At 55.8% G+C, this 26769-nt stretch overlaps 5 protein-coding genes and 1 non-coding gene across 8 annotated transcripts; 2 read left to right on the top strand and 4 right to left on the bottom strand.

The window, feature by feature from the left end:
* Window positions 1-55: 55 nt before the first annotated feature.
* SNX1 (sorting nexin 1) lies at window positions 56-10757 on the bottom strand. Its single transcript, XM_048956356.1, has 15 exons — window positions 10587-10757; window positions 9508-9610; window positions 8482-8618; window positions 7202-7268; window positions 6397-6440; window positions 5336-5477; window positions 4741-4819; window positions 3947-4022; window positions 3349-3462; window positions 3116-3209; window positions 2413-2618; window positions 1232-1375; window positions 1040-1120; window positions 710-781; window positions 56-456 (listed from the first exon to the last, which is right to left on the bottom strand). The coding sequence occupies exons 1-15, from the start codon at window positions 10719-10721 to the stop codon at window positions 406-408; spliced, it is 1545 nt and encodes a 514-aa protein (XP_048812313.1). The 5' UTR covers window positions 10722-10757; the 3' UTR covers window positions 56-405.
* A 1281-nt stretch (window positions 10758-12038) lies between these two features.
* Window positions 12039-17900, bottom strand: PATL2 (PAT1 homolog 2). 3 transcript variants are annotated; one of them, XM_048956345.1, is made up of 19 exons: window positions 17790-17900; window positions 17590-17692; window positions 17149-17447; window positions 16861-16929; window positions 16709-16774; window positions 16454-16621; window positions 16214-16297; window positions 15669-15823; window positions 15273-15356; window positions 15051-15189; window positions 14777-14897; window positions 14607-14704; window positions 14264-14308; window positions 13980-14113; window positions 13577-13736; window positions 13089-13229; window positions 12911-13008; window positions 12685-12834; window positions 12039-12321 (listed from the first exon to the last, which is right to left on the bottom strand). In XM_048956345.1, exons 1-19 carry the CDS (start codon window positions 17811-17813, stop codon window positions 12282-12284), a joined length of 2178 nt encoding a protein of 725 aa, XP_048812302.1. In that variant the 5' UTR covers window positions 17814-17900; the 3' UTR covers window positions 12039-12281. The 3 variants fall into 3 exon arrangements, with proteins under 3 accessions (XP_048812302.1, XP_048812303.1, XP_048812304.1); XM_048956346.1 differs by having other exon boundaries at window positions 16214-16294; XM_048956347.1 differs by lacking the exon at window positions 16214-16297.
* Window positions 17901-18136: 236 nt separating this feature from the next.
* On the top strand, window positions 18137-19941 carry B2M (beta-2-microglobulin). Its single transcript, XM_048956394.1, has 4 exons — window positions 18137-18272; window positions 18380-18658; window positions 18768-18802; window positions 19754-19941. The coding sequence occupies exons 1-3, from the start codon at window positions 18209-18211 to the stop codon at window positions 18779-18781; spliced, it is 357 nt and encodes a 118-aa protein (XP_048812351.1). The 5' UTR covers window positions 18137-18208; the 3' UTR covers window positions 18782-18802; window positions 19754-19941.
* Window positions 19942-20886: 945 nt separating this feature from the next.
* Window positions 20887-24477, top strand: TERB2 (telomere repeat binding bouquet formation protein 2). Its single transcript, XM_048956515.1, has 7 exons — window positions 20887-20950; window positions 21264-21345; window positions 21934-22079; window positions 22241-22302; window positions 22643-22731; window positions 22826-22914; window positions 23330-24477. The coding sequence occupies exons 1-7, from the start codon at window positions 20887-20889 to the stop codon at window positions 23446-23448; spliced, it is 651 nt and encodes a 216-aa protein (XP_048812472.1). The 3' UTR covers window positions 23449-24477.
* A 127-nt stretch (window positions 24478-24604) lies between these two features.
* On the bottom strand, window positions 24605-26556 carry RPS17 (ribosomal protein S17). The gene is made up of 5 exons (XM_048956393.1): window positions 26474-26556; window positions 26179-26330; window positions 25964-26069; window positions 24905-24970; window positions 24605-24727 (listed from the first exon to the last, which is right to left on the bottom strand). The coding sequence occupies exons 1-5, from the start codon at window positions 26474-26476 to the stop codon at window positions 24647-24649; spliced, it is 408 nt and encodes a 135-aa protein (XP_048812350.1). The 5' UTR covers window positions 26477-26556; the 3' UTR covers window positions 24605-24646.
* Window positions 25480-25611, bottom strand: LOC125698499 (small nucleolar RNA SNORA71). Its single transcript, XR_007379206.1, has one exon. It is a non-coding gene; the product is annotated as a small nucleolar RNA SNORA71 (small nucleolar RNA).
* Window positions 26557-26769: the final 213 nt, after the last annotated feature.

Genomic DNA, 26769 nt, shown 5'->3' with positions numbered 1-26769 from the left:
CTTCCCAGCAGCCCTGGCCCCTCCCTGCCCTCTCCCCCAACACCACACGCCTGGCTGCCCTGATACAAGTTTTATTACATAGTCGTAATGGCACTGCAGGAGTAAGATAGTCGTAAGAGCCTTAAAACCCAGCCTGAAAAATATACATTATAGTGTCGTTAACCCCCTTTGCTCTTCACCTACTCAGGGCTGGCTGGAAAGCAGGAAACTCATTTCTCTTCAGTAAGAAAATATATGTTGCTAAATGAAAAATATACAGTTAGAAGAGTTACTGGCTTGTAAGCTGCTCGTTTGGGGGTTAAACCTCTACCAGCGCTCAAGTGTTTAACTAGGGTTCGTTCACGTGTAAAAGAGGTATAGTGTATAAAAAGGCAAAGTTCAGGTATGCTCGCTGGCTTGGTCCAGTTAAGAAATGGCCTTGGCTTCAGGTAAGAATGCTTCCCAGTACTTCACCAGCTGTGGAGAGGAGGAGAAAAGAGTCAGGAGCCAGCACAGCTCAAGTGCATCGTGAATGAACTTTAAATTCAGCAGACTCAAAAGGGTTTTTTGGGGGGGAGGAGGAGCTTTTGCCTCTTCCAACACACAGCTCTGCCGAGGCATCTCCTGGGGTACAATGCTTAACGAGCAGCTCACTCATTAGCAGCACTCCCCCACTGTGGACTCAGGCTGAGCTCCAGGATGCGTAGGAGGGCTGGCAGAGGGCACTCACCTGCTGCTGAGAGTTCAGTAACGTCTCCAGGTACTTTGTCACATGGTTTCTGAAGTCCTTGGATTTCTCTTTCTGCAAGACACGGTTGCAGAAGTGAGCACAAAGCTGCAGCAACCACTAAAACCCTCACGTCTTCGTGGGGAGGCCTAAACACGGGCTAGATCCTGATGGTTTGGAGGATCGCTGCAGGCCTGCGTGCTTTGAGCAGAAAACCCCCCTTCAGCCAAAACCCCCCTTCTGCAGCGCCGATGCCCCATTCGAACACTTCTGCATTTGCAAATATCACCAACTGCTGGGAGAGCTGCCTGCTGATGGCTGGGGCTGACCTACCTCAAACCGTATCACTTCCTTGCGGATCACAGCAGAAATCCGTTCAAAGTCCCTTTCATACTGCGTCACACGAGACTCCCACTGCAGAAAGAGGAAGCGTGCAGTTTCCAGGGCTGCAAAGCTTTTTGCTCATTGTCTGAGTGGTTTCGCAAACCCGACTGCTCAAACTCAAGGGGCCACAGCACGCCTCACCTCTGAGATCTCCTCCTTGGCCTGCTGCAGCTTGTCAGGTTTGTTGGCCCACAGCAGCCTGGCCTCCATCTCCCTCTTCTTCTGCAGCATGGTCTGGGCATCCTGCCACCGCTGCCAGGTCTTCATACGTTGGTCAAAAGCTCCCTGAAAGGAAGAAGCAGAGGCTGGGCTGGCACATTCCAGTGAGACAAGCATGGGGCTGCGCCCTCTGCCACCTCGCTGATGGCTGCACCTGAGGCCACATGAGGGAACCACAGTGGCAGCACAAGCCAGAATATGGAGCGTCTTGCCCGCTGCTCTACCAGGGAAAGGGCAGCTCTGAGGCCTCCCTCAGTACAGGGCTCAGTTTATTCCTTCCATCAAGAACAGCCATTGCAAGGAAACACCTTTGCTAGCTCCACACTGCCTCTCTTGCACAGCAGTGACCACAAGTCACAGCAAAGCACTCCAACACCTGCCAGACAGTATTTTTGTGAGCCACCAGCCCAGGCAAGGAAGAGCTATCACACTTCTGAATGCATCCAGCCAGATAGTGGGGAAGAGCTAGAAGAGCAGAAAGCAGATGTGGCAGCCTGGCCAGAAGGACAGAGCAGCCGAGAGGCAGGCAAAGGCTGAGGCAACATTATAGCTTCTCCCAAGAACATGCCTACCTCCAGCACTATCAGTGGTCTTGGTCCTCTGCAGCACTCATCATATCTCCCCATGCCAAGCAGGCTGCATTTTGGCCTCTGTAGTCTCCAACTAGGGCAGGAACAAGTCGGCCTGCCTGACTGGGAAGTCACCTGGAACTTGTTTTATCCAGCCTCTGGCACAGAAGCCTGCATATCAGGCAGGCAGACTTCAAGACCCAGTCTACTTACAACACAGATGAGAGATTACCAGCTTACAACCTCTGCAGCAGCTGCAGCCTTCTCCCCTGGAGGGGCTGAGACCACCTATAAGCCATGAACTTGACCCATATTCCCTCTGGAGAACAAGAGCTCAGCCAGATCTCACCTACCCTATGTTCCTGATCCAGCTGCAAGTTTGCTTTCTGCTCAGAAAGACCAGTGATGCCATTCTCTCTGCTTGCACTCACAGGACCAGCTACCTCCTGGCACACCTCAGCCTAAGATCTATGCTAAGACCAGTGGTTCTGCCCTGGAGGTTGGCTCTGAGGATTGCCCTAGAGGAGTGCTTACCCTTACAACTGAGAGGAGGCGGATGTAGTCTCCCAGGAGCTCAGCCAGGACGAAGAAGTCATTGTTAGCCTGTTCCTGGTGCAGCTGTTCAATCTTCTCTTCCACCTCAGCCAGCTGGGACAGTGCTCGGGACAGGGCCGTGTTGTCCTCAGAGCTCCCCAGCATGGCCAGACTCTTTGCAAACTGTGCTGTATTCAATGCTAGCTCTAGTGAATGGAATAAGAGAGTCAGCTGTGGGCTTTGCTACACCGGGTGCTACACAAAGAAAGCCCTGGCCTACAGTTCAGCCCCGGGAGCTGCTTTTCTGTAGCCCCAAGAGACATCAGCTAGCAGAGCCAATGCCACCTGAGAGCTGGTGGCTTCTATGAGACACGGAGAACCCCCGCCAGGAAGAGGGAAACAGCAGTGGGAGGACAGGCACAAGTTTGCAGATGTCAGCCAAAACATGCAAAGGGAAACATTCCTGCTCCCTGGCAGAGGACAGCGTAGCATTAGTAACAAGATCAGCTCTGGTCTGGTTCATTACAGCAGCTTTCAGCCGCCAGGCTCACATCCTAAGTCTGTACCACCGGACAGAAACTGTGGCATTATCATTTTTACTTCTGTCTCCCAGGACAAAGAAGCAAAGAGCAAGAAAGCACTGCTGTATCTTCTCACAAGGCTTAACTCTTACAGTCCAAGCAAGCAGAACCCAGCCCGTTACCTTTCCTGTGGTTCACTAGCGTTTCTACAACAGCATGCAGCTTCCGCAGCCGCTGCTCCTCACACTCCACCTCCTGCAGCTTCTCCTCGAACCACTGAAATGGACAGACCCAGAGTTGCTTCCTACATTATCTGCACAGCTGCAGAGCTGCCCATGCACCCCTCCCCAAAAACGTGAGCTGGTGGGAAGGTGCAGCAAGGACAAGGACGGCCCGGAGACACCGGCACACTTACGATGTCTGATTCATTCATCTTAATGGTCATTTTGCTGACAGCGTCGGTCGCTTTGTTGAACATCTTCAGTATTCCTGCTCCACTCAGGGCCTGGGTGCCTATTGCTCTTGGCAGCTATAGAGAGACAGAAAAGTTTGTTTTGCCAGGAGATAAGGGTCGCTGTGAGAGCAGTGTCGATAACACCAGTGTCCTGGTGTGCTTCCACGAAGTCTGTTCCTACAGCAAAGCCTTCTGGCACAGCATTAGGCAGATGATAAGATTTGCACCGTCACATTCTCCTCGCAGGTGCAGGGACCACACTGGCCACACAGGCAGGCAGACAGTCAGCACTTCTGTATCATTTGGGCATCGGGCTCCAGTCCCCCCCTTACCTCCAGACAGCAGGCTGCACTCTCATCATGGATTTCAGAATAAACACAACCCCTGCTCGAAATGTGTGCCCCCACTGTGGTGTCAGCAAGCTTGGCCACGGCTCGTTATCAGCACACGGTGCTTAGATATGCACCAAGAGCATCTCACCAAGCTCTGAAGCACCATGCCCCCTTAACTTCCTCTGCACCCCCAGGGACTCGCAGCCACCTCAGTCCACCCTACTGACCTCCTCCTTTTCCAAGAACTCCCTAACATCCGGGTCCTGCAACATGGTTGGATGGCTGACAACTCTCTGTAGGTACCTGGGGAGAAGAACACACAGTACAAGTTACCTCTGCTGAAGCCTGGCTCCAAGCCACCTTGGTGAGCTGCAGCACACACGAGTCAGCTGCGACACACTTGTTTGCTCAGAAACAGCAGCTGAAGTCAGACCCAGCCAGATGTTCTCATCCTCCCACCAAGAGTCCTCCCTCCCTGGGGACTCCAGTGAGACAAGTTTGCACCTGCACCGATACTCACTACACACCAAGGTTACTTGATACAGTAACTGATGAAGATTCAGTCTTACATTCCTCTGTGATGACGCTTCAGAGGCTGAAGCTGGAGGTTATTGGCATACTGGTGCCAACTACAGCAGTTAGCAGGGGTGGCAGAGCGAAGGCCACTGGTGTCTGCATAGTTAAAGGTGCCAGTTAAAGAGAGGGAATTGTTTCTCACCTGATCTGCACTGTTTGAACCACTACTTAGCATCCAGATTTTTGGGCTCCTGAGACAGATCAGTTTTCTCCCTGCCTTGTCAGAGTTCAGCCAGATTTGGATGAGCACCAGCAAGAGTTTTTGAAGCAGAAGATACTTTTAGAGTCAACTCTTGCAGCTGCAACTCTTCAGTGGCCTCCAGGTTCCCTCTAAGCCTGGAAGCAGACTGCTTTTCTCACACAGGGAGAAGACTGCAGCCAGTCTGACCTTTCTGAGGTCCCTTGCTTGGTTCAGGCATGAGGGGATAGCTGTTGGGATCTGTACCTCTCTAGAGCAGCCCGTCTCTTTTCTAGGAACTCTGCAGAGGAGGAGTCTTCTTTCCCAACTTTCACTTTGGTCATTCCTAGCACAGAAGGTAGGTGCAATTAATGAGTGGCCCCAAACTGAATGCACAAAGTAGCAAGGTCTGTCACAAAGCATACAGGCTATCAGGGTGACGAGAGAGAAATCTGACCTTGCATCAGAAGAGCTACTTGGAAAATTAACATCTGCTTACATCTACATCTAGCAGAAATCTACATCCAGAAATGAGGCACTGCAATGCCACGCGAGACCGGAACGAGGTCTGGACTCAAGCAAACAGAGCAATTCAGTGACAGTGCAGCGATTTCACTCTTCTCCAAGAGGATGCAGAGCCACTCATCAACTCTAACAAGGCTTAATGCCCAGAGCTTCAAGCAGGGAGCCAACAGAGTTCAGTTGTGTCACAGAACTCAGATTATTTTACGCACCTACTTTCTCTTACTGCTCTGCAGCTTCCCTCTCAGCTTGGAGGTTGCAGGCAGACCCATCTTTTGGGCACAAAGCTCAAACCAGAAGGACCAGATCCAGAGCAGCACTCTGCACCTCCACCACTCACCTATGAGACTCTTCTCAGGCGGTGGAGGCACGATGAACCCATTTTGGGCATGCTTCTCCAACAACTTCTCATAGAGACCCAGAAAGTCACTGAACCTCCTTTTCACTGAGAACTGCTTGCTCCTGAACATCGGCATGCTCGTCTGGGGGAAGAGATGAGACTCACATCAAACTCACCCAGGGAAGCTTGCCCATGCACACACGGTGCACCATCACTTCTGGGGGTGGCAATGGGGCATCCTGGGCTCTGTGGGATTTGAGGAACACGCCAGGCCAAAAACTGAGCAAGCCTTGGCCCAGGTTTTCAGCAAATCTTCTCCCAGCAGCTCTCCTAGGGCTGAACAGCAGCATTAATACCAGTGACACAGCAGCTGCTGTGCCTGCGGGCTGCCTGCTAAGCCCTGCCTGTTGCCTAATCCCACCATCCCCGCTCCCCACAGGAACAGGCACTGCTGTCAGGTCACACACCAGGCTGCAGGGGCCATCAGCAGCTTTTGACTGTGTCTGCAGAGCAAAGCTGGCAGCTAACAAGCCTCCCAGTCCCTGCCACACACCCACAGCTGGGCGTTGCAAGATGCAGTGCCTGCAGCCCAACAGCTGCTGGACAGACAGCTAGGAAAGGCTTTTCAGAGAGCACAGAGATCGGTCCCAAAGCAGGGAAGCAGCTGCAGAAAGCTTGATGTCTTGTGACTAGCCCCAGAGAACAGGTCCTGGCAAGAGACTTGCTGGAAAGAGTTGCGTGCAGGTGAGCTTAATCTGAAAGAACTGCCAGCACAGAACCACCAGGAACAGTGCCAGCACCTGGGGCTCTCCATAGCAGGTGACATTCCTGCTGCTCATTCCAATGCTGAGCAGATATCAGCTGAAAAGGTCTTCTTCCAAATAGATGCAAACCTGTTTCAGAGCTAGGCTCATCCTCTGATCTCTAAGGCTGGATTATAACTCATGAAGCCTTGTAGATTCAGGCCTCTCATCTATTTAGGTCACCACTGGCTTGACATGAAAAGGAAAGGCCAGCCCAGCTGCCTTAGACTGGGGAAAAAAATGGTGAGTTTGACATACCTGTGTTGATACTTTGTAGGCTACGTATGCATTCATGCCATCCCCTGCGGAAAGCAAAACCAAGGCATTAGCACAAGGTTGGCCTTTTGCACCATCACCCGGAGGCTTTGGTGGCTCCAGCAATCCCCTGAGCTTCGCACACCATGGAGAGGGGATGGTGATTCTGATCTGAGCCCCGAGTCCGCACGCAGACTTCAGACCTTTCTGCAGAAGCCTGGAGCCCTGCCCACCACGCATTTCCCCAGCCTGGCTGCTCAGCCTTTCCCAAGGCAGCCAACGCCGATGGTCAGTCGCTTGTTATGCTGACAGCACAGGAGTAACTCCATGCACACCACGCACTGCTCGCCCTGCTGCAGCCCGCGGCTGTGCGGCACACGAGGCAGCCCTTCCACAGGACGCAAGTCAGACTGGCTGCCTGTGGTTTGGCTCTGGGACGTCACAGCCAGCCTTTTCTCCAGCTAACACAGAAACTGCTCATGTGGGGAGAGGAGGGTTTACGCCTCGTAGCTGAAGCAAAGCGCATCCTCACAAGTCAGACTCTGCCCCAGTGCCCCTCAGAAGTGCGCTGATTAGAAGCCGGCGCACCCCCAGCTCCAGAAGCCGTGAGCTGGCTGGGATCAGAGGGGCTCCCTGTGGGCTGCCTTTGGCTGGCTGAGCTGCTCTCGTCCCCGCTTCCAACAGAGAGAAAGCTTCGTGCTTCTCATTGCTCCGCAGCTGCCAGTGAAGGTGCCAAAGCTTGGGACAGCATATTTGATTTCAGGTTAAGGCAGTTTCAGCTCTCCCCTGCCAGCCATACACAACTCACCGACTTTCTCCGGGTCACTCACTCCTACAGTCAGCTCAAATTTGTCCTCCTGTTCCTCTTCTTCCAGCTGTTTGAAGCAAGCACATAAGGACAGCAAATTAGAACTAGAAATCCAGGCTCCCGTACACAAAGTCCCATATGCTACAGAGCGCTGTCACCCTGCCAAGGCATCGTTGGCATTTCAGTCTGGTCAAGGCAACGCTATGAAGCCCCTGGGCTCCACACTTGTGTTGAGGCTGCACGTTCCAACCATCCTGGATTGGATTTGTCTCTACAGCAATGCTATCTGCACAGACTAACGCACAAACTGCTGACCACTAAGGCAGAACTCTGCCAAGCCCATCCTCAGCCCAGCTCTGCACAAAATAATTTCCTCTGGGCTCTTTTACATAATTTCAATTCTCACCCAAAACAGGTGAAGATACCGAAGCTATGCAGGAGGCAAACTACAGTGTGCAGGCACACAGGGATGGAGAACTGTGACAGCAACTGGCAGACCCGGCCTGAACCCTGAAGGTCAGAGGCAGCAAAAACAACAGTACTGCCTCTGACAGGCCACTGAGGCTTCAGGCTTGCTTGGAAAGCATTACAGCTCCTCATTAGCAAGGTCAAGGTAAAGCATCTGCCCCACACAGCCTCTTGTTTAAGAACCTGAAGATGAGAGCTTCTCGGTTCACTAATCAGCCCAGCATTCTGCCCAGGTTCTGAGTTGCTTTGCTTGAGCCAGCCTGAAGCCAGCCTGCAACAATGACAGTACTGCAGAGTCCTCGTGATTTCAGGCTGCTTGAGGGGCAGAACAGGAGCTCTCTGCTCGTCACCAAAATAGTACTCATTTCTCAACAGGAAAAGGACACAGAATTAGGCAGAGCTCCGCCTAACTGAGCTTGGCAACCAGACCACAAGTTCCACTTAAGAAATCTGAGCTCCCAAATCACCCAAGAGACTTTTTTATATCCACATGAGAGCAGTTCCACCACATAGCCCCATCTGTGGCAACAGAGGGAGCTGGAACTCTCAGTCAGAGCTCAGACCCTCAGCTCAGCCGCTTGCTCAGCACTGGAAGCAGCCTGCATCACCACGCTTCCACAGGAGCAAGGCTCACCTGAGCCCCACTTCAAGCCCCAGACTGACAGCCCGAGATAAAGCCAGGGCATCCAATGTGCCAATTACATTAATTACATCGTTAGATGCAGGTTCCCATCTAAGTAAACAGACAGGTTCCTGCCAACTCCAGGTCCCAAACCAGCAGGGCAAGTTGGAAAGCTGAGAGCAGTTCTCACCTCCTCATAGCTCTTTGGAGGGTTTCTGGAAGAAGAGCTTGCAGCTACTTCTAATGAGGGGGCAGGATTGGATGCTTTGGCCAGTTCCTTCTTCTGGTTGTTCTGTGTGCTGTCTAGAGACAATTCTACAGTGGCATCTGTCAAAAGAAGTTGGCAAGAGTCAGCCTCTCTACTTTGGGTTTCTAAAAACGTCAGCATTTTCAGAGAGGCTCACGGGACCTAGGCAGCAACAACAGTCTTAATCAGCATTCAAGAAACACAGGGAAGACATCTGTATGTACTGGGAACAGCACAACCTCACACAGCTTCGCTGCAGTAAGGGCATTTGATCAACGCAGCTGAACGTTTTGTTAATGGAAACTTACTCCAGAGAGGCGGTCAGGAGTTCCTTGCTGTGTGCTACCAGCAGCTGCACACTACAAAAAGCTACAGACAAACTGAATTTTAACACTGCACCTAGACTGACTCCTTCCCAGGACACTCATCCACCAGAGGAAGTCAAAGCTTCTACCTGTTACCAGATATGTCCAGAACTGACTTTCAGATGCCTGTGCCAGAGGTGTCATGCTCAGACAAGGAACAGGATTGCTGGGTAAGGTCCAACCCTCCTTGCTTCCCCCCACAGAGGGGTGTTACATTCCCTGTTCCTGGGGACCACCAGATCCCTGCTAGACACGCTTCCTCTATCTGCGCAGAGGGAGGAAAAGTTAGAGAGCAAAGGCCTTCCAGGTGTAGAAGGACACACTGCCTTGCAGTTCAACAAAAGCCCATTTTTAGGCCTCTTCACCTTGCAGGCAGTTAATCCTGCCACATGATTAAGTGAGAGACCTGGAGGAGGCTACAGGACCTTCCCAAACACACCACAAGTACTCAGCACTCCCAGAGCACAGCATAAGCTTGAGAGATAAGGAGTTGTGATAGCTCAGAGCAAGCAGCCTAAGCACAGGCAAATCATGGCTAGAACACAGATGACTCTAAGCTTACAGTTCAGAAAGCACCAGTAAGGGCTCAGAGATGCAGACTCACCTGCAAACAGGTCCTGATCATCTTGCTCTACACGAACTCCATTCTCTTTGGAGCTGTTGTTCACAGGAAGAAGCAATTCCCTTTTTGGTGCCGGGGGTTTGCTCTTTAAAACAATTAAAAGGACACAAGCAGTCATTAATGCTGAGGAGGTCCAGACGCTACCACACAGGGTCACCACTACAAACCCAGCACGCACAACGGCCAGAGGCTGCTTCCCTTCCAGCACCCTTCATAATCCAGGTTGAGTACACAGATTGCAACAGCTCTCAGCAGCCCTGGGAGACCCAGCCCTTCTGTTTGCACACTGGCAGCAGCACCACTCAGGCCAAGCAAGCAGCACCAGTGAGCCTCGGGTGAGCATGCCAACACAAAACCCCTTGTAAAAGTCAAGATTTTGCTGCTGGTGGTGCAGGCCTGTGGCAATTTGCTTTTCAAGTGGCACCCAATCCTCCGTCTCACAGCCCAGCTAACAGAAGCTCTGTGTGCAGGGTCATTCAGACCCTCTGCTCCCACACAGGAGCTGTGGAAAAGCTCCCAAGCCAGCAAGAAGCTCTCCGCAGACAAGGCAAGGTGACTGCTGAAGTTTCCTTGATGAGCCTCAAATGCTGAAGAGAGCTATCTACTCTTGGCTTTCAGTCTGCCTTAGTTTCTAAGAACACAGAAGTACCACGCCCCGCTCTCCACTTCTTGCTATAAGAGAACCGCAGCCTCCTTCAGAGCAGCCCATAACAGTGCCCAGCACCTCCAGCACACGAACCATCGGGGCCTCTGTGGCTCCTCAGGCCCCCAGCCCGGCACTCAGCACAGGGGCGGACGCCGAGCTGACAGCTCTACCCGCACAGGAGCGCTCTGCTCAAGAGGAGCGCACCGAGCGTTAGTTATGACAGCTGCTCTAACAACCGCGTTAAGCGCCCGATAAGCGGCTTTAGCCGAGCAGCGCCGTTTCCTGCTCGGGGAGGCGCGATTCGCACTAAGGCCTGCGGCCCTCCGGCTCAGCAGGCCCCAAACATTCCTGAGCGCGGAGCAAAGCGGGCCCGGGAAGCCCCACCGCGCCCCGGTGTTTCCCCCTCCAGACTCACGGTGCTAGCGAAGATGTCCTCCCCCTCCGTGTCGCTGTCGGCGCCGTCGCCGTCGGCGGAGGACGGTGGGAAGGGCGGGGGCAAGTGCGGCCCCGGGGAGGGGGAGCGGGAGCCGCCGGCACCGCCCGACGCCATCTCCGCGCCGCCGCTTCCGCCCGCGACAGGCGAGACCGGAAGTCCCCGCCACTACTTAAAGCGTGGGGGCGGAGCTAAGGGACGGGCGGAGCCTCGCGATTGGGCATAGCCGGCTATCGGCCAGCAGGGGGAGCCAATGAGCGGCTCCGGGAGGCTCGGCGGGCCCGCCGACATGCGTGCCATTATCTGCCGTCTTGCAGCCCGGCGCCCCTGCTGGGATACTGAAAATCACAGCCGAAGGGCAAAAAGAGCCCTCGCCCGAGCACGGCCTTCGTGGGAGCGGTGCCATGGTAGCTGCAAGCTGCCCCTGTGCCTCCTTATCTCCCCCATCCCCATCGGGCTGCGCTCTGCAGGGAATAGAGAACAGCACGTTGCCTGTCCTCACCTCGAAAGCTGCGAGGCAAAGACTATCAGAGCTCTGAAGCTGCTTTTGGGTGTTCAGTTTCAACCTCTCTACATGCTAAAGCCAGATGCTTTAATACAGGCATCCTGAACTATTTTTGATGTGCCAGTTATCCAAGTGCACGAGACAGATGTCCTCCAGAGGAACCCAGGCAGGCTGAGCAATGGGCTCAGGAGAACCTCACTGGGTCCAGCAAAGCCAAGTGCAAGGTGTGCATCTGGGACATGGAACAGCTGCTATCAGCACAAGCTGGAGGTGTAAGGATGGAGCACAGCCCTGCCAAAAAGGACCTGGGGAGGGGAGCAGGCAATGAGCCAGCAGTGTGCCCTCACAGCCCAGGAAGTCTGCGATTCTATGATGCCCCCCCATAGGATTAGGAGGAATGCCACTGTACAGGCTAGAAAAGTCAGGCAGCCACCACCAAGATATCTAAACCCTAAGTATTATATCTAGGCACCCCTCGGTCCTAGAGGCAGACCTGGGGGTAAGCTGTGACAGTCATAGCCATATTTAAATAACGGAAAGATGACACTGTAACTCCAAAGTGTTCCATCATGACACCTCCAAGCCCTCAGCATAAGAGGGGCTTTGTCCTCAGCCATGTGTTCAAACCGCTCTTCCTGTGCACAGATACCCCACTGTGTCCCCTCCTGTGTGCAGACCTTTCCTTTCTCTGCTCATCTCCCTGCCACTCAGATCTAAGCAAGCCGTGACCCTCCAACACTTCCACATCCACTTTCATCACTGCCTTTTCCTACAATTCTCTTTAACTTCCTTCTGGGTCTTCTGTTTCTTTCTGCACTCTTGGATGCTCTCTATCCCCAACCTGTGTCTCCAGGCCCGTGCTCCAACAATGCCTCTATCAGATCCAGGTTACTCGCACACAGCAGAGGCCACCCACAGGAGCTGCAAGCGCTTGTTAATCACCTTTTTATTTTATTTCAAGTGCTATACACAAACTCACCCCCTGCAGGTGCTCCCAGCGCCCCAGTGCAGAGTGGCCTCAGCACCTGCCAAGCGCTGCTGCAGGGTGTGAGGCCAAAATAAGTTACCCACGTCCCCAGCCAGCACACGGCTCACCCAAAGTGCCCAGCACCCGAGTTGCGGTTGCTTCAAAACTCAAAGTCCTTGCATTGGCTCTGTCTCACTCTCAGGGCCTAGCATAGCATGGGAGCCTCCGACGGCAGTGGGGAGCACCTATGGAGAAGGAGCAAGGTTGAAGTATCAGGTTTGTCACACCACACTGGTGGCAGCCACCAGGAGCCTACCAGCCCAGCCACCACCTAGAGCTTGCCAGCCAGACTGCAGTAGGGATTCCCCAGTTTTCTGCCCCCACTTTTATTCATCCCGGAAAGATGCACACCAGATCTGCTCAAGTCCAAGCACTGCAAGTTTCATGGCACTAGGGACCAGCAGGGGGGCAAACCGCTTGCTCTGTGTGGGCTCGTGTCCTCCAGCATAATGGGGGTCTGCAGACTTGCATATCTACCACTTCTCTTCCCAAAGATCTGGTCCCAACAGATCCCTTTTCTCTACAGGGCAGCACCAGGCAGTACTCACTCCATCTTGGCCTCCAGGTGGTGGACAGTCTGCTTGTCCAGGTAGCGGCAGAAGAGCGAGAGGAGATTGCTGGGCAAAAAAAGTGGCTCTACCAGCAAAGCCTTGGGCACTTGTGACAGCTCCCGAGCAACCAGGAATACAGTGTCTGTCCTGGGGACACCAAGGAGACAGTAAGTATTGCATTGATCAGCCAGCCCCAGCCACGTTTGAGGTCCCATCTCCTCACCATGTCTCAAAGTCCCCAATGTGTGGCTCCAGTGGTGTCTCAGAGGACAACAGTCCCTCGCCACGGCTCAGCAGGGAGTAGAGCAAGGAGATGCCAAACTGTGGGGATGCACCAGGAACTGTATCATGGCTGCCTGTTCATCTGCGGTGCCTTTTGGATAGTGGGGATACCAACATACCTGGTTCTTCAAGGCCATAGTGAGTGGGAGCTCAGTAGACTCAGGCAGGGTCCTGGTCATCTCCTGCAGGACCTCAATGAGCCTGCTGAAGGTCATCCTGCCCACCACCTCATTCAAAGGGCTGTAGAGCAGGGGGAGAGACTGGGCAGGGCAGAGGGGAGAGCAGGGATCTGAGACTGCTTGACCCACAGCAGTCCCATCCCCATCCTTGAGTCCTAGCCCAAATGCCTGCATCCCACATTCAGGGACCACCACACATCCTAGGGATACATGTCCACCAGAACTACCCTAACACCTCCTGGCAACCTTCCTCCTTCTCCACTTCAACAGGGGAAGCAAAGCTCTGAGCCTACCCTTCATAGGCCATTTTCCCACGTCAACCCAACCATCCACCCAGCCTAGCTGAGACCCAGCAAGATAGCCAGTTCCAGGAAAAGGGATAGAAGAAAGCAACCCAGCACCCCCTGCCCCAGGCTGGAGGTGCTCGCCTCATCTGGCACATCCTTCTTCATGAGGAAAGGCAGGTGGTGGGTGATGGTCAGCAGGATCTTCTCTGCTTGCTCTGGGGCCAGGTGGGGCAGCAGCCGTGCTGTGAGTTTCTTGCCTTTCCGAACACACAGGACCTGCAGGAACTCATCCTCTGCCTCCCTGGGGATGAAGGCTCCCATTGGCACAAACCCTGAGAGACCCGAAGCCCTTCTGCCCATCTAGGAGATGAACTGACATCTCCCTCACTCCCACGCATCTTCAGTGGAGGACAAGGCTTGTAGATAGGGGCACCACAAATTAGGGTGATGCACAGAGGACAGAATCCCATTACACATGATTACAGGGAACACAGCTAGGATCAGGGCGTGCTGCCCACCCCTACTTCACCACAGCATATCTTACTCCTCACTGCTGCAGGCTCTGATATTCAGGGCCTGATAGATCCGTCCCACTTCCTGGGTCTTGTGCTCCTGCTCTTCTGTGGCTAAGGACATCTTCCGCTGCATCTCTTCCACCTCCAGCAGTTGCAGGAACAGCTAAAGAAATGCCAAGAGATAAGTGGCCAGCTTGGAGCATTTGCTGAATGTTCAAAACCCCCACATCCAGGCAGACCTCCCCCACAGAGCTCCTTGGACAAGCCTCTGCTCCATCCCAGCATGCCGCAAAGCGGGGCCACCGCCACTCACCCTCTCAATCCTGTGCAGTGCTCGAAGCCGGTGGCTCCCCGCAGCCTTCAGGAGGGGAGAAAGGAAGGCACAGTTACAGCCAGCACCAGACACCGCTGCCAGCACAGCTCTGGGCCAGCTGCTCCCTGGGGATCAAAGTGGCTTCAGGACAAAGACCAACCCTGCACAGCGGCCACAGCCACCACCGGCTGTCCCATTCCACCCTGCTGATGCCATAAAAGTGACACGCAGCCCTACTGCGTGCCCCATCCGACACCCAGAGCCAGGGTAGCTCCTATCGCTCCTCCTAAACTTCTCCAAGACATGGAAGGAAGCTTGGAGCCCGGTGTCCCCCTTCACCTACCTCCTCCACCAGGGCATGGTGCACAGCATCGATGGCCCGCCGGGGGCTGTAGCAGGTGGATACAGCGACCTGGCCCAGCGAGCCGGCAATGCGCACCACTGGAAGAGAGCGTGAGCGTGGTAAGAGTGTGTCCCATGCCCCATATCCCAACCTCAGCAACAGCCCCTCACCAGAATTGTAGGTCTCCACTTTCTGGATGAACGGTGTCACCAGTTTGGGGGGCTCCTGCTTGTTGCGCCCACCCAGCAGCTCTTCCTCTGCCTGCTTGCGCTCCAGCCGGTGGTAGTAGGTCTGCAGGCAGCCAGAAGGACAACATAGGACCATCCTGTCCCATTCCTGCACAGGGCTCAGCACCTCAAGCCCCTGCATTTTCCAGCTTCCTCAGGTGTGAATGTGTAGCTCCAAGGAGCTGGGTGACCACAAGACCCCACAGAAGCAGCTCACCTGGTAGTAATAATCATCATCCAAGTTCTCACTCTGCAGCTGGATCATCTCCACCTTGACAACCCAGTCCTTCTCCTTGCAGGTCATCAGCCCAGCACAAGGGTCAGCTTTAGGGGACCACAGCTTCTTGGGGGAGACGCTGTCACAGGGAAGACCACAGCCTACTGTGAGCACTCAGATCCCCCCTGAGGCACCCCTAAGCCCCCCCTGTAAACCCTATACCTCTGCAATGTCCCACCCTGCTGCTGCCGCTGGGTCAGGATGCGCTGGTGCTGCGGGTGCAGCTGAGTGAGGTGGCTGGGCATGCTGCAAAAGGACAATGAGGACTGAAGACAATACAGCAGCTCCAACGCATCTCTGATGCGTTCAGGACGCATCTCAGGTCTTGGCTGAGTGCCACAAGGGCCACCAGCTCCCTTGACCTTCAGACAACAGATGGTGACGTGCCCATGGCATGCTGTCCATCCTGACCTCACCCAGACCAGATGCCTCCTCACCATCACAACCACAGCTCAGCTCCCACACTTGAGCCACCCCCACGGAGCTACCAGCTTCTATGAGGGCTGCAGCACCCCTCCCCTGCCCCCAGGCAGGCACCCCACTCGCCATCCCTGCTACCTGAGGTTGAGCTGGCCACTGGTGGAGGGGCTGAAGAAGACAGAAGGATCCAGAGAATGAGACATTGGGCCAAAGTGCATGGCGAGAGACCGTGGTGGAGTGCCAATGTTGGGCGACAGGGGACTGAAAGGGCCTGGAGAGATGTACCCTGCAGACTGGAAAGGAAGGGAAAAGTGGTCAGGTGGCAGGGCACCCTGCTGTCCAGGGGCACCTGGAGGGATGGCTGGGCTCTACCAAAGCCACATTGTGCTCCCATATCTGGGCAAGGCAAGGGTACTCTAGTGTTATGCTGCTGCCTGGTACAGCCCAGGTCCATCAAAGGTGCTCCAACGTGCTACCAAACAGGCCCAGTGCAGGAACATCAGGATAAATGTATTTAAGAAGCAACAGCTATAACCATCCCCATCAAAGATAAAGAAGAGTGCCCAGGATGAGACTGAGCTGCAAAGGCTGTCACTTAGGAGAGATGCTGAGACATGCTCAGAAGCATCTTCCAGGACATAGCACCATCTGTGGGGTTAGTGGCCAACAGCTCACTCCATTACCTGGTTGGAAGTAAAGAAAGAAGAGGCTCTGCGGGGTGGTGGGAAGGGCCGAGGGGAGGATGTGGAGCATGGTATCAGAGGCTGCTGCAGGAGTAAGATGTTACTGGGATCAGCAAGGCACAGCCACAAATCCCAGCCTCATAATAGGTCCCATACAACATAGAAGCATCTCAGAGCTTGGGACAGCTTCTGGAGCAGGGAAGGCAGAGGAGCAAAACAAGAGTCTCTGAAAACCTGTACCTGCTGGAGGAAGTGCTGGGGGAAAGACTTGGGGGACATCCCCCTGAAGTCAGGGCGCTTGTGCCGTGGGGAACCCACATACCCCCTCTGCACAGGGGAGCCGAGGAAGTCGAGGGCCATGTTGGTGGCAGTAGGTGGCCTCTCCAGGACCTGCAGGATGGCTTTGTCCTGTGGGAGGAGGTGGCAGATGAAGGAAATGGAGCCTTGACTGCTCAGCACCATAAGGGACACACAGGGAGAGCCCCAAGGACACACCTCTAGCATGTGGTGGGGTGGAATGCTGCTGGGGCAAGAGCCCCATGCCATGGGGTCCATTGCCAGCTGGAAGACAAACAGAGATCAGCACGGGGAGAGGAGAGGCAAGAGACACTCAGTCTCTGTTACTAGTGTGGAGGGGATGTTTTTACCATGTCCTCTTGGCCAAATTCTGCCCAGTCAGAGCCGATCCTGCTGTCCAGCACCGCTGAGTCCTGGCTCTGAGAGCAAAGAGAACAGTTAGTGATGTACACTTTGCAAAAGCACCATGGGCGCGACCTTGTTACCTCCCAGAACCACCCCTTGGCCCCCCATGGGACACAGTCCACAGTACAAAGATGGAGAAAGGAGCAGCAGGACCACACCACCGACTCTGCTTGGGCACCGGGGGACCCCAGGGATTTCACTCAGGGTCCCATCCCACCCCAACCAGGCATCACCTCCAGCGTGGGCTTGCTCTGTACAGCTCTCATCACTGCTGGGTCTCCCAAGTCGTTGGGTTCCTCCTCATCCTCCTGTTCCTCAACTCCTTGCTCTTCCTCCTCTTCTTCCTCCTCCTCCTCAGAGCCCACCTGCTCAGCCTCTGCCTCTGTCCCACCTTGGCCCTGGAGCTCTCCCTGCTCCTCTGTCGGTGGCTGCCCCTCCACCACTTGGGGCTGTTCCTCAGGCTCCAACAGCTCAGGGCTCCTCTCTGGAGGCGCCGGGGTTTTGGTGGCATCCTCCTCAGTGGAGTCACGGTCTTGAAGGAAGAAGCAGAGCACACTGAGGGCAAACAGACACCCCCACCCCCCTGCTCAGGACCACCTTCCTCACCGCCCCCTCCATCCGCAGTCCTACAGGTGCTGGTGGTCAGCCCAAATCCGGGCTCCTTCTAACCTTACCCAGCCCAAACGTCATCTCATTGTACAGGTCGAGCTCCTCGTCTTCCTCGGCCATCTCCTCCAGCAGAGGAGCATCTTCCACCAGCAGGTAGTCCTCGAGGATCTGGGGGAAGAAAGGGGCGGCAGCGGGGACACCGGTAAGGCTTCAGAGCGAACGCAGCGACAGCACAGCCCCGCGTCAGGGCAGGGCGGGCACTCACCACGGGCTCGCCGCCCTCCGCCATGACGCAGCCCCGCCACCCCCGCCGCCCTCTACGGGGCCGCGCTGCCCCGCCCGCCGCCTTTTACGGTTTCCCGCGCTGCCGCTGTCGCGCACGCGCCGTGCCGCACGGCACCGCCCGTCGACTCAGTGCGCCTGCGCAGCCCCCCCCCCCACGTTAGGCCACGCCCACCCGCTTTCGGGAAAGAGAAACCGAAAGCGAAAGCGGTGCTCCTGCCGTGCGCAGGCGCCGTGGGCCGCGCCGCTCCGGCTCCGTAACCTCTACACCGCCGCTCTGCCCGGAGACAGGTGACGCGGGGGGCTTACCGCGCCGCCATTGGCTGCAGTGCAGGCGGGCGCAAGCGAGCGGCGGGCGGGGCCATTCCCCGAGAAGCGCGGAGCGGAGCGGACGGCGGAGCCATGGGGAAGGCGGCGGTGATGCTGGTGGCCCTGGTGGCCCTGCTCGGGCTGGCGCAGGCCGATCGTGAGTGCCGGGGCCGGGCGGGAGCGCGGGCGCGGGGTGCTGACCCCTCCTTTGGGGTCGCTCCCCGTGCGGGGCTCCCCCCGCTCAGCACCCCTCCGTCCCCGCAGTGACGCCCAAGGTACAGGTGTACTCCCGCTTCCCCGCCTCCGCGGGCACCAAGAACGTCCTCAACTGCTTCGCGTCCGGCTTCCACCCGCCCAAGATCTCCATCACGCTGATGAAGGACGGCGTGCCCATGGAGGGCGCGCAGTACTCCGACATGTCCTTCAACGACGACTGGAGCTTCCAGCGCCTGGTGTACGCCGACTTCACGCCCAGCAGCGACGCTGTCTACACGTGCAAGGTGGAGCACGAGACCCTGAAAGAGCCGCAGGTCTACAAGTGGGGTATGGCCGCCTCCTCCTCTTCCCTGTGCTGCCGGCCCCGTGGCCGTGAGCGCCCGTGGCCCTGAGCCCCATCGTTCTGGGCCCTGACATCGCTTCTTTCCCTCCTTAGATCCCGAGTTCTGAGCTGTGCCCGGGATGAGCACGGTGAGTGATGTCCTGCGGGTAAAGGGAGGCCCCCTAAATAGCCCACAGAGCCAAAAAACAGGATGAACGATCACAAGATCCCCTGTGTTCCCACTGACAGCTAGCAGGGCTGTTCTGAAGCTCTTTCTGCTTAATATTACAACCGGTGCTCACCCACACCCAGACTAGGAGCCCTGCTTTTCCTCCCAGAAGAGAGCAGTCGCTTGGAGCAAAGCTCTTTGGCACGTCTGCTGGACGCCAATACGAGCTGTCACTGCCCATTTCAGTGCTTTTCCTCCCCACCAGCCAGGAGAATGGCATCACAGGGTCTGGAAGTTCCCCTGCTTGGAAATCCCCCTGCACCTCAGGGAAGGCAGGATGGTTAGCCTGCGGTGGGCATGGCAGAGTCAGCTTGGTGTGAATAGCAAGCCCAACCCATGATGGAGAAAACTGCATCATGGCTGAAAGATCTGCAGTACAGCTTGAAACTGAAACTCCTTTGCTGAGATCTCTGTCTGAGGCTGGTTGAATATTGACAGTGGGAGCTGAGCCTTTTCCAGGGAAGTTCCCTCCCAACTAGCTCGGGAAACAAAGGTTTTTAGGCTGACTCATGGGTCATGAATCACGTGAACTTTAAGATGGAGCAGGAAGGGAACTCTTGGGCTGAACTTCTTGAGGTGTAGAAGGATCACAGTGCTTTACCTGCCTCTGTTTTCCAAAATGCTTTTGAGCTCTTCCTGCAAAGGCTGGGAGGGGTGCTGGTATTCAGGAACGGGAGAAAATAGGGGTGAGGTGAACAGGGGAGGAAGAGGGTACTCTTAATTAGCAGCACAAAAACCTGCAATACTGAGAGGCTGGAAAGTCTCGAAAGCTAAAAAATGGTTGCATTGGAAGAACAGGTTCTTAAAAAATAATGAAGCAGTTGAAGCAGTGCACAGAGCAATTGATATCAATCTCCTCTCTCCCATGCAGGTCTGTAGAATTCTGCATTTCAAGTGGAAATGAGCTTGAGCTTCTGTCCTTTTTTGCATCACACTTCTGGGTAGGATGGCAAAGAGCAAGCATCTTCATCATGAAATTCCTTCCTTTAGGATGCTCTCCTAGGGTTAGCAGCAGTGCTCTGAAATCTGTGCTCCTGGAAAAGCATTGGGGGGGAGGGGGGGGGGTATGGAGGGGAGGGGAAGGGAATGGGGAGGGGGGGGGCTGCCTTGCAGCCTTCAGGCATGCAGCAGATGGTTTGCAAGTACGGAGATGCTGTTGAAGGTACCCTGACCTGTTGCTTAGGATGAAGGAAGATGCAAAGCAAGCTGATTGGGATTGGAATTGTGAAAATTTATAATGCAAATTCATGCCTTCGAAACTTGTGCTTAACTGTGCAAATTCACAACTCTGAAACTTGTGTGTTCCCCAGGAAAGGAACAGAATTAATAGCAATAAATCAGTAAAGCCTGCTCTCTAACAGCTGTTCTCCATAAACAATTGCTGGAGCTTGTGTTAAAATACCTTTGACTTGGAGCAGCGTTCTATCTTGGCTTATCTGAGCACGTAGCTCTCAGTATCTGCACTGCCACTGGAGCTCTTCACCGGTCTGAATTGTACACAAGTTTTACCCAATAAAACCAGAAAAGACAAAATGATGATTTTCAGGGTGCAGGGAGCTGCCTGGGGAGGCATTTCCCAACCTGAGCGCTGCTGTGGCTCCTGGGGGGCTGCTGTGGTGACGTCGTGCTGCTGGGTCCAGCCGGACGTGGTGGGTGCAGATCTCAGCTCTGGGCTGGGCTGAGTTACTGCAGTGCTTTCATGGATGAAGATTGTGTTGCTCGAGGTTGATGCAGTTCCGGCTTGTTTTGTAGACCGCTCTGTTACATTTGCGCTGCCTGTGCTGAGCAATGAGATGTGCACAAACCTCTGCCTTTCTGCTTTGCTCCACGCTTTACTCAAGGACGCATCGTTTGCTGACGAGCTCCTCACCTCAGATTAAAATACCTGAAAGCAGGGTTTGGTCTGAACATTCCTGGCAGGAAAGCTGCGCTCCCAGCCTTGGCTCGCTCCCCCCCCCTCACCCCTCAGCATTTCCCGCCGCTGCCCCTCAGCTTCCCGCCGCCATGTTTAAGGGCTGCCAGGCCTGGTTCTCCCACAGCGTCCAGCCCGGCCCCCGGCAGCTGTGGGGTGAGCCCTGGGGTGGTTGTGGGGCTGTCTGGGGGTGTGTGGGGACACGCTGGGGCAGGGGGAGCACGGAATGGGGTGGGGGATTTGCAGCAGAGTGTAGGAAATGCGTTGGGGTGTGTGAGGGAGTGAGCTGGGCTGCGCTGACAGCACAGCATGAGGGCGCATGGTGTTGGGCTCACCTGGGACAGCTTGGGGGAGGGGGGGTGCATTAAGGGCTGGGGGTGCTGCTGGTGTCTGCGCCATGTGGGGATGCAGCGGGCTGTGTGACACACGGGGGTTCGCCTTCGTCCTCACCCTGCTCTTCCTCCTGCAGTGGCTGGCGGAGGGCTGCTCACCCGCTGGCAGGACGCCGACTATCTCTTCAGCAGCGATGCTGCTCACCCCGATACCCGCAGGTTGGCTCTGTCCCCCCTTAGCGCCACCCCCGGTGCCCAGCACACACCTGGAAGGTCCCGTTTGGGGTTGGCCGTCTCCATTGCTCGCTGATGGCGTGCTGGAGGGGCTCTGCTGGTTTGTGGGGGGCAAAAGGCAGTGAAGTGATGGGAATGCTTGCATTAACACTGATGTTCCCCAGTGGTGGGGATGGCGCTGTGAGGCTGCTGACATGGCTTTTTGTGGGAGAGCAGAGCAAGGCGGGAGCTGATCCATCTGCACTCACACCAGCGGAAATAAAACCCGCCTGGACTTAGTGCTGTGCAAGACCTGCGTGCAGAACCAGCTGATACCTGTAGCTGGGTAAATGGAGGCAATGGGGCTGACCTGCTACAAAAGCTTGAGGTCTGAAATAAAGTTGGCACCACCCCAGGGCTTATGGGGCAAACAGAGAAGTAACCACAGGCAAAACAAAACAAAACAAAACAAAACTGAAACAAGCAGGAAGTAACAAAACACAAGTGCTGATTCCAGACCGATCAGAGCCAAAGCTTCTTCTGTTTGGCTCGTAGTTGTGCTTACCTTCAGAAACCACCCCTTTTCTTTCCCAGCATACACGAGAGCCTGCAGTACCTGGATGGCAGAGCTACAGTGTTCCATCCCTGTTACCTCTCAGCATGGCTGAACAGCAGCACTGCCAAGCAGCAGCCTGTGGCTCTGGGGCACTTCGTGCTGCCCCCCGCCTGCCTGCAGGAAGGTGAGGGGCTGTGCCCCATCCCCTTGCTCCGAGGGCTGATTTCCTTCTGCTGGGAGCGATGCCTCCTCCCCAGGGCTGAGGAATTGATGCCCCACTGCTCAGGGCGCAGCGCTGCTCACTGGGCTGCTGTTACACTCATTTATTTTTTTTGCTCACGGCAGAAATCAGGAGAAAAATAGGTAGATTTCCTTGGGAGCAGATGGATGATTCCCTTGTGGAACAGGTGCGTGAGAAACACCCCACGTAGGGGCTGTAATGACTTGTGTCAGCCTCTAGGGCTGCTGCCCACAGCTGTGGGTGCCCCATCCCCAGAGGTGACAAGGCCAGGGGTGGGCAGCCTGGGCTGGGGGCAGGCAGCTCAATGCAGGGTGGGGTTGGGGGGGGGCCCTTCCAATTCTAAGAGTCTGGGACTCTGGCTTTCTTTGCAAATCACTCAGCTCCCACTGCGCGCTGTCCTCTTGAGGTCATTCCTCAGTACGTCTGAAGCAAAAAGTGTTGCTGGATTGAAAACTTTCTTGTGAATGGTGCACCATTTTAAATGAATTCTGCACTGATAATCACAGCCTGAAGAAAATCTGTCTGATGAACCAGAGACAGTGAGCAAGGAGTGCGAGCAAGGAGCTGGGGAGGATGCACAGAACCTACCTGAAAGGTATTTCTGGCCATGGCAAGGGGACTTGGAGGTGTCCTCATCTGTTAGAAAATACCCAGCACAGAGTAACACACGATTCCTCCCAACACAGCAGTGAAGGAAAAAGGGGCTCAAGAGCATCCAGCCAGGAGGAAGTTCCATGCCATGCACTCCAGGAATACCCGATAAATAACATGGTGACAGGTAACGTGCAGCTTGGGTAGGCCTTTAAGTGGAAGACAGCCTGGAAATGGCCGCAGATGCTGGTGGAGTCAGGGCCACCCCCAGGGATTGCTCTCTACCTACCTGCCAGACCCCAAGACTGCTAAAATTCACCCAGAAGATTGTCTTGGGTTTTATTGACGCCGCTGTTCCTGATGGCTCTGCACTGCTCGTTGCTCATTGTTCCCATTTGCAGTGTGCAATCCCTGGTGCAGAATCATGCAGGTATGGAGGTCCACCGTCCCAGGTTGCCCCTCGATGCTGATGCTTATTCCCAGTTGTTACAAAGTCCTGAGGGCACAGCTGGGATTGCACCTGAACGCCTCCCATGTTCCACAGCTCCCATTTCACCCAACAGAGTAACGCTGGGCTTTAGAGCAGCACTTTCCATCCCTAGGCTACACCTCTGCCCGTGACATGAGGAAATACACTGGAGAGCTACACGACTTCACTCCTGGCACCGCGGGTTGCACCGCCTACTGGGTTCATCATGAAATCAGCCTAAAAAAATTCTAAGTAACAGGCAGCTGTTCTCAGCAAAACCTTAACTGAGCTCTGCCCAACACCATCAGCCAGCTATGGCAGTCCAGTTCTGTTTACCAGCATCCTGTGGTTGCTGCAAGTAACGCTGCCTTCCCTGCCTTCCTGCAGATTGACTGTTATTCCACTGCGCAGCCTTTGCTGTCACTGCATTTTAGTTACAGCAAAGAGATTGGTGACACTGAGCTGCAAATTCCAAGTTAAATCCCTGCGGTGCTTGAGGGAGCTCTAAGCTATCTGTGTTTGGTTTGTCCTCGTGACAGCTCAGTACACTTTACATACCTGCCTGCATTTGTTGTAAACGTTTTTTTTCCTAACTATTGAAAGCAAATTCCACAGCAAACATAAATACAGGTGTTTCCCCCAAAGAGCAAACCCTCTGCCTTTTCATTTGTATGGGGTACTGAACGTGTGTGCTGTGGCTGCCAATGGTCAGGAGATCCTTTGGCTCATGGCCTCCAGGGAGCCCTGTGGGTTGAGTGGGTTCTGAGCACAGGCCCCGATGTTCTCCTTACCAAAACCCATGTAAACCACAGGCTTGAACACAAGCGCAGACACTGATCGTGGAAAAGGTAGGGAAGGAAACAGGCTGAGAACCCTTATCTGCTGGAGGAGCCCGGGAGAATGGCAGGGACCGGTAGGTTCTCAGCACAGCAGGATGGGAATTGTGGGGTGAATGCAGCCCTCTCTGGAGACAGTGGTAGGAGACACATCTCCTGGGGGTCCTCCTGGGGGCTCCAGGGCCTGTATCCGTATGGGCTTCCTCCCAGACAGCACGTTGCTCAGCTCAGTTTGCTCCCCTTGTGGAAATAAACACAGAGACTTTTCCTCTTCCATCTAAGCACTGAGAGATACGGTCAGAAAGACAGCTTTTATTCTGGCACAACACGACCTTGCGAGCTTCCCACTCAAAGCTGGGAGGCTCTGAGGTCGCTCCATGTTTGCCTTCTCCCAACCGCGCGCCACCACCCCGACATCAGTAAGGACACTGCCAAGCAACAGCTCTGCACTCTCACCCCAAACAACCAGGAAGGTGTCAAGTCCTCCTCGCACTGCGACACCTCGGATGCAGCACCCAGGGAGGCCCTCCGCTCCGCCCCGCTGTGGGCTTTGAAAGAACGAGCAGGCCGAGTTGGTTTCCCACATTTATTGTAAAAGCAACACAGCGAGCGGCTCAGAGCGCGCCTCGCGGCGTTTTGAAGTTCATCCCCACGGTGGGCTGCGTGACCTGCAGGTTGGACAGGCTGCCGAAGTCCTGAAAAAGAGCCTGGGGTCAGCAGTGTGCCCAGACCCACCGAGGGAGGAGGTGGAGCCCTCCCGGCCACGGGGACAGAACGTTCCAGGCTGTCAGTAGCCCCAGGAGCACTGCTGGGGACGCGGTCACCACCTGGGCTGGGTTGCACCGGGCCGCAGGGTGGCCTGAGCTACTCACCAGGAGCTTCAGCATTTCCTTGGTGTCCGGGTCCACTTCAATGATCTCCTGATCGAGAGCAGAGACCTGGGGACAGAAGAGAGACAGCAAAGGTTTGGCTGTGCCTTGGGGAGAGCCGATCCACTGCCCCCACCAGAGTGAGCCAGGAGGAACCCGATCAAAACACCTCGCAATTCCCCTCTCCAGACCTCGACCTCTGTGCACTCCCTTCCATTATAGGCTACACCACACCAGTAAGAAACAAGTAGGTTCATCCTGCAGCTCCTTCCCCACTCAGCAGCTGCAGCCTGTCCCATCTGCAGCTGAGCGCAGCCCCCTGCAGCAGACACAGCTGACACCCAAGGGCTCTGAGAGCAGCTGCACAGTGCTGCTCCCTTCCAGACACCACGAGTGAGGAATCACACCAAGCCCAGGCACCAGGCTCATCATCCCATCCCGGCCTACAAAACTATCTGCTTTCCCAGATTTAAAATAAGCAAACCAAGCACCAGCAAACTAGGAGAACTGAAAAGCACAAATAATCAAACGGCAGCTAACAGCATTACAGAAGATCAGGAAGAGGGGCACAAAGCCGATGTCCGAACGCTACAGGGTTTGGGAGGGATGGCACAGACCCAACCAAACACGGGAAACGCTTTCGGGTTCCTCTCCCTGCACTATCAATGACCGGGCCACGCAGCAGACCACGATCACTTTCGAATGCAGGTTCGGGGGGTCCCCGCGGGGTGGCTGCGCTGTGGGACTGAACCACGGCTGCCCTTCAGCGACATCTGCTGCACGGCGGCTTCGGGCCGTGCTGTGCGCCGAGCTGTTATCGAGCTTATTTTCAGCTAGGGAAAGGAAGGGCAGCGCCCTCCGGCCGGCAACGGTGCCGACTAAAAGAAGGCGGCAGCGCCCGAGGGAACGCCGTGCTGGGCTACGGTGCGTCCCACCTCTGCCCCGTGCCCGGCCCCCTCGGGGACGCGCTCCGCAGCCCGGAGCCCTGAAAGCACCGCTCTCAGGAAACAGCCCCGTGCCGCAGCCCGAGCCCCCAGCCCACGTGAGCGCGGCCGGCCGCACCTCGGGCACGTAGTTGTCCCGGCGCTCCCTCTCCTCCTCCTGCAGCTTGATGGAGATGCCCCGGACGGGGCCCCGCTGGATGCGCTTCATCAGGTGGGTGACATACCTGTGGGACAGGCGGCGTGACGGGGTGGCAGACAGACAGACAGACACACACAGCCGGGCTGAGCCCCGGGGCCCGAGCACGGCAGGGTTCCGCTCCCCTCGGGCCTCACCCCGCGATCTTATTGCGCAGCTTCTTGCTGGGGATGATGGCGATCTCCTCGCACACGCGCTTGTTGGTGTGGAAGTCGTTGCCCAGCCGGGTGTAGTACTTCTCGATGATCACCCGCGCCGCCTTCTTCACCGTCTTCGTCCTCACGCGTCCCTGCGGGGACACGCACCGCCGCTCGCCAGCCGCCCTCCGCCCCTACGGCCCGCCGCCCCCCAGCAACCCGCCCCGCGCTCCGGAGCCCCGCGATGAGCCGCCCCGGCGGCCGATGGCGGCGGATGGCGGCGGCCGGGACTCACCATGGCTGCAGCTGCCGCAGAGAAAGAGAACGCAAAGGAGGGGCGGAAGCGGGAGTGGACGCCGGAAGCGCGCGCAGCGCACAGCGCCCCCTGGCGGGCAGGAGGACCGCGCTGCCGTAGAGGCCCGGTGCCTCCCCGTGTCCCCGTCGAGCACCAACAGCGGCCCCCGGAGGCCGTGCTGCGTGAAGGCGGCCGGTGCGGCCTCGCCGCTGAGCCCAGCGGCCCCGAGGCCCCGTTTGGGCGCTACGGGCTGCGACGCGGCCCTAGCCCCAGCAGCCACAGGGCTCCCAGCCCGC

The sequence above is a fragment of the Lagopus muta genome, chromosome 10 (genome assembly GCF_023343835.1).
Source record: "Lagopus muta isolate bLagMut1 chromosome 10, bLagMut1 primary, whole genome shotgun sequence".
Lineage (NCBI taxonomy): Eukaryota > Metazoa > Chordata > Aves > Galliformes > Phasianidae > Lagopus > Lagopus muta.
This window is presented reverse-complemented; position numbering and strand designations above follow the sequence as displayed.

Bases quoted from the DNA above. Each gene is read 5' to 3' on its own strand.
- SNX1 (XM_048956356.1), bottom strand. From the start codon at position 10,721: ATGGCGTCGGGCGGTGCCGGCGGCTCCCGCTCCCCCTCCCCGGGGCCG. The intron at 6,441-7,201 runs GTGAGTTGTGTA...TGCTTTCCGCAG, and splicing joins GAGTGACCCGGAGAAAGTCG to GGGATGGCATGAATGCATAC. The intron at 5,478-6,396 runs GTATGTCAAACT...CTCTTCCCCCAG, and splicing joins CCTACAAAGTATCAACACAG to ACGAGCATGCCGATGTTCAG.
- PATL2 (XM_048956345.1), bottom strand. From the start codon at position 17,813: ATGGCGGAGGGCGGCGAGCCCGTG. The intron at 16,775-16,860 runs GTAAAAACATCC...TTTGTCTTCCAG, and splicing joins AATTTGGCCAAGAGGACATG to CTGGCAATGGACCCCATGGC. The intron at 12,835-12,910 runs GTGAGGAGATGG...TGGTGTCCCCAG, and splicing joins ATTGGGGACTTTGAGACATG to GACAGACACTGTATTCCTGG.
- B2M (XM_048956394.1), top strand. From the start codon at position 18,209: ATGGGGAAGGCGGCGGTGATGCTGGTGGCCCTGGTGGCCCTGCTCGGG. The intron at 18,273-18,379 runs GTGAGTGCCGGG...CCGTCCCCGCAG, and splicing joins CGGGCTGGCGCAGGCCGATC to TGACGCCCAAGGTACAGGTG.
- TERB2 (XM_048956515.1), top strand. From the start codon at position 20,887: ATGTTTAAGGGCTGCCAGGCCTGGTTCTCCCACAGCGTCCAGCCCGGC. The intron at 20,951-21,263 runs GTGAGCCCTGGG...TTCCTCCTGCAG, and splicing joins CGGCCCCCGGCAGCTGTGGG to TGGCTGGCGGAGGGCTGCTC. The intron at 22,080-22,240 runs GTGAGGGGCTGT...TGCTCACGGCAG, and splicing joins CCCCGCCTGCCTGCAGGAAG to AAATCAGGAGAAAAATAGGT.
- RPS17 (XM_048956393.1), bottom strand. The intron at 24,971-25,963 runs GTGCGGCCGGCC...TTCTGTCCCCAG, and splicing joins GGGACAACTACGTGCCCGAG to GTCTCTGCTCTCGATCAGGA. The intron at 24,728-24,904 runs GTGAGTAGCTCA...GCTCTTTTTCAG, and splicing joins AGGAAATGCTGAAGCTCCTG to GACTTCGGCAGCCTGTCCAA.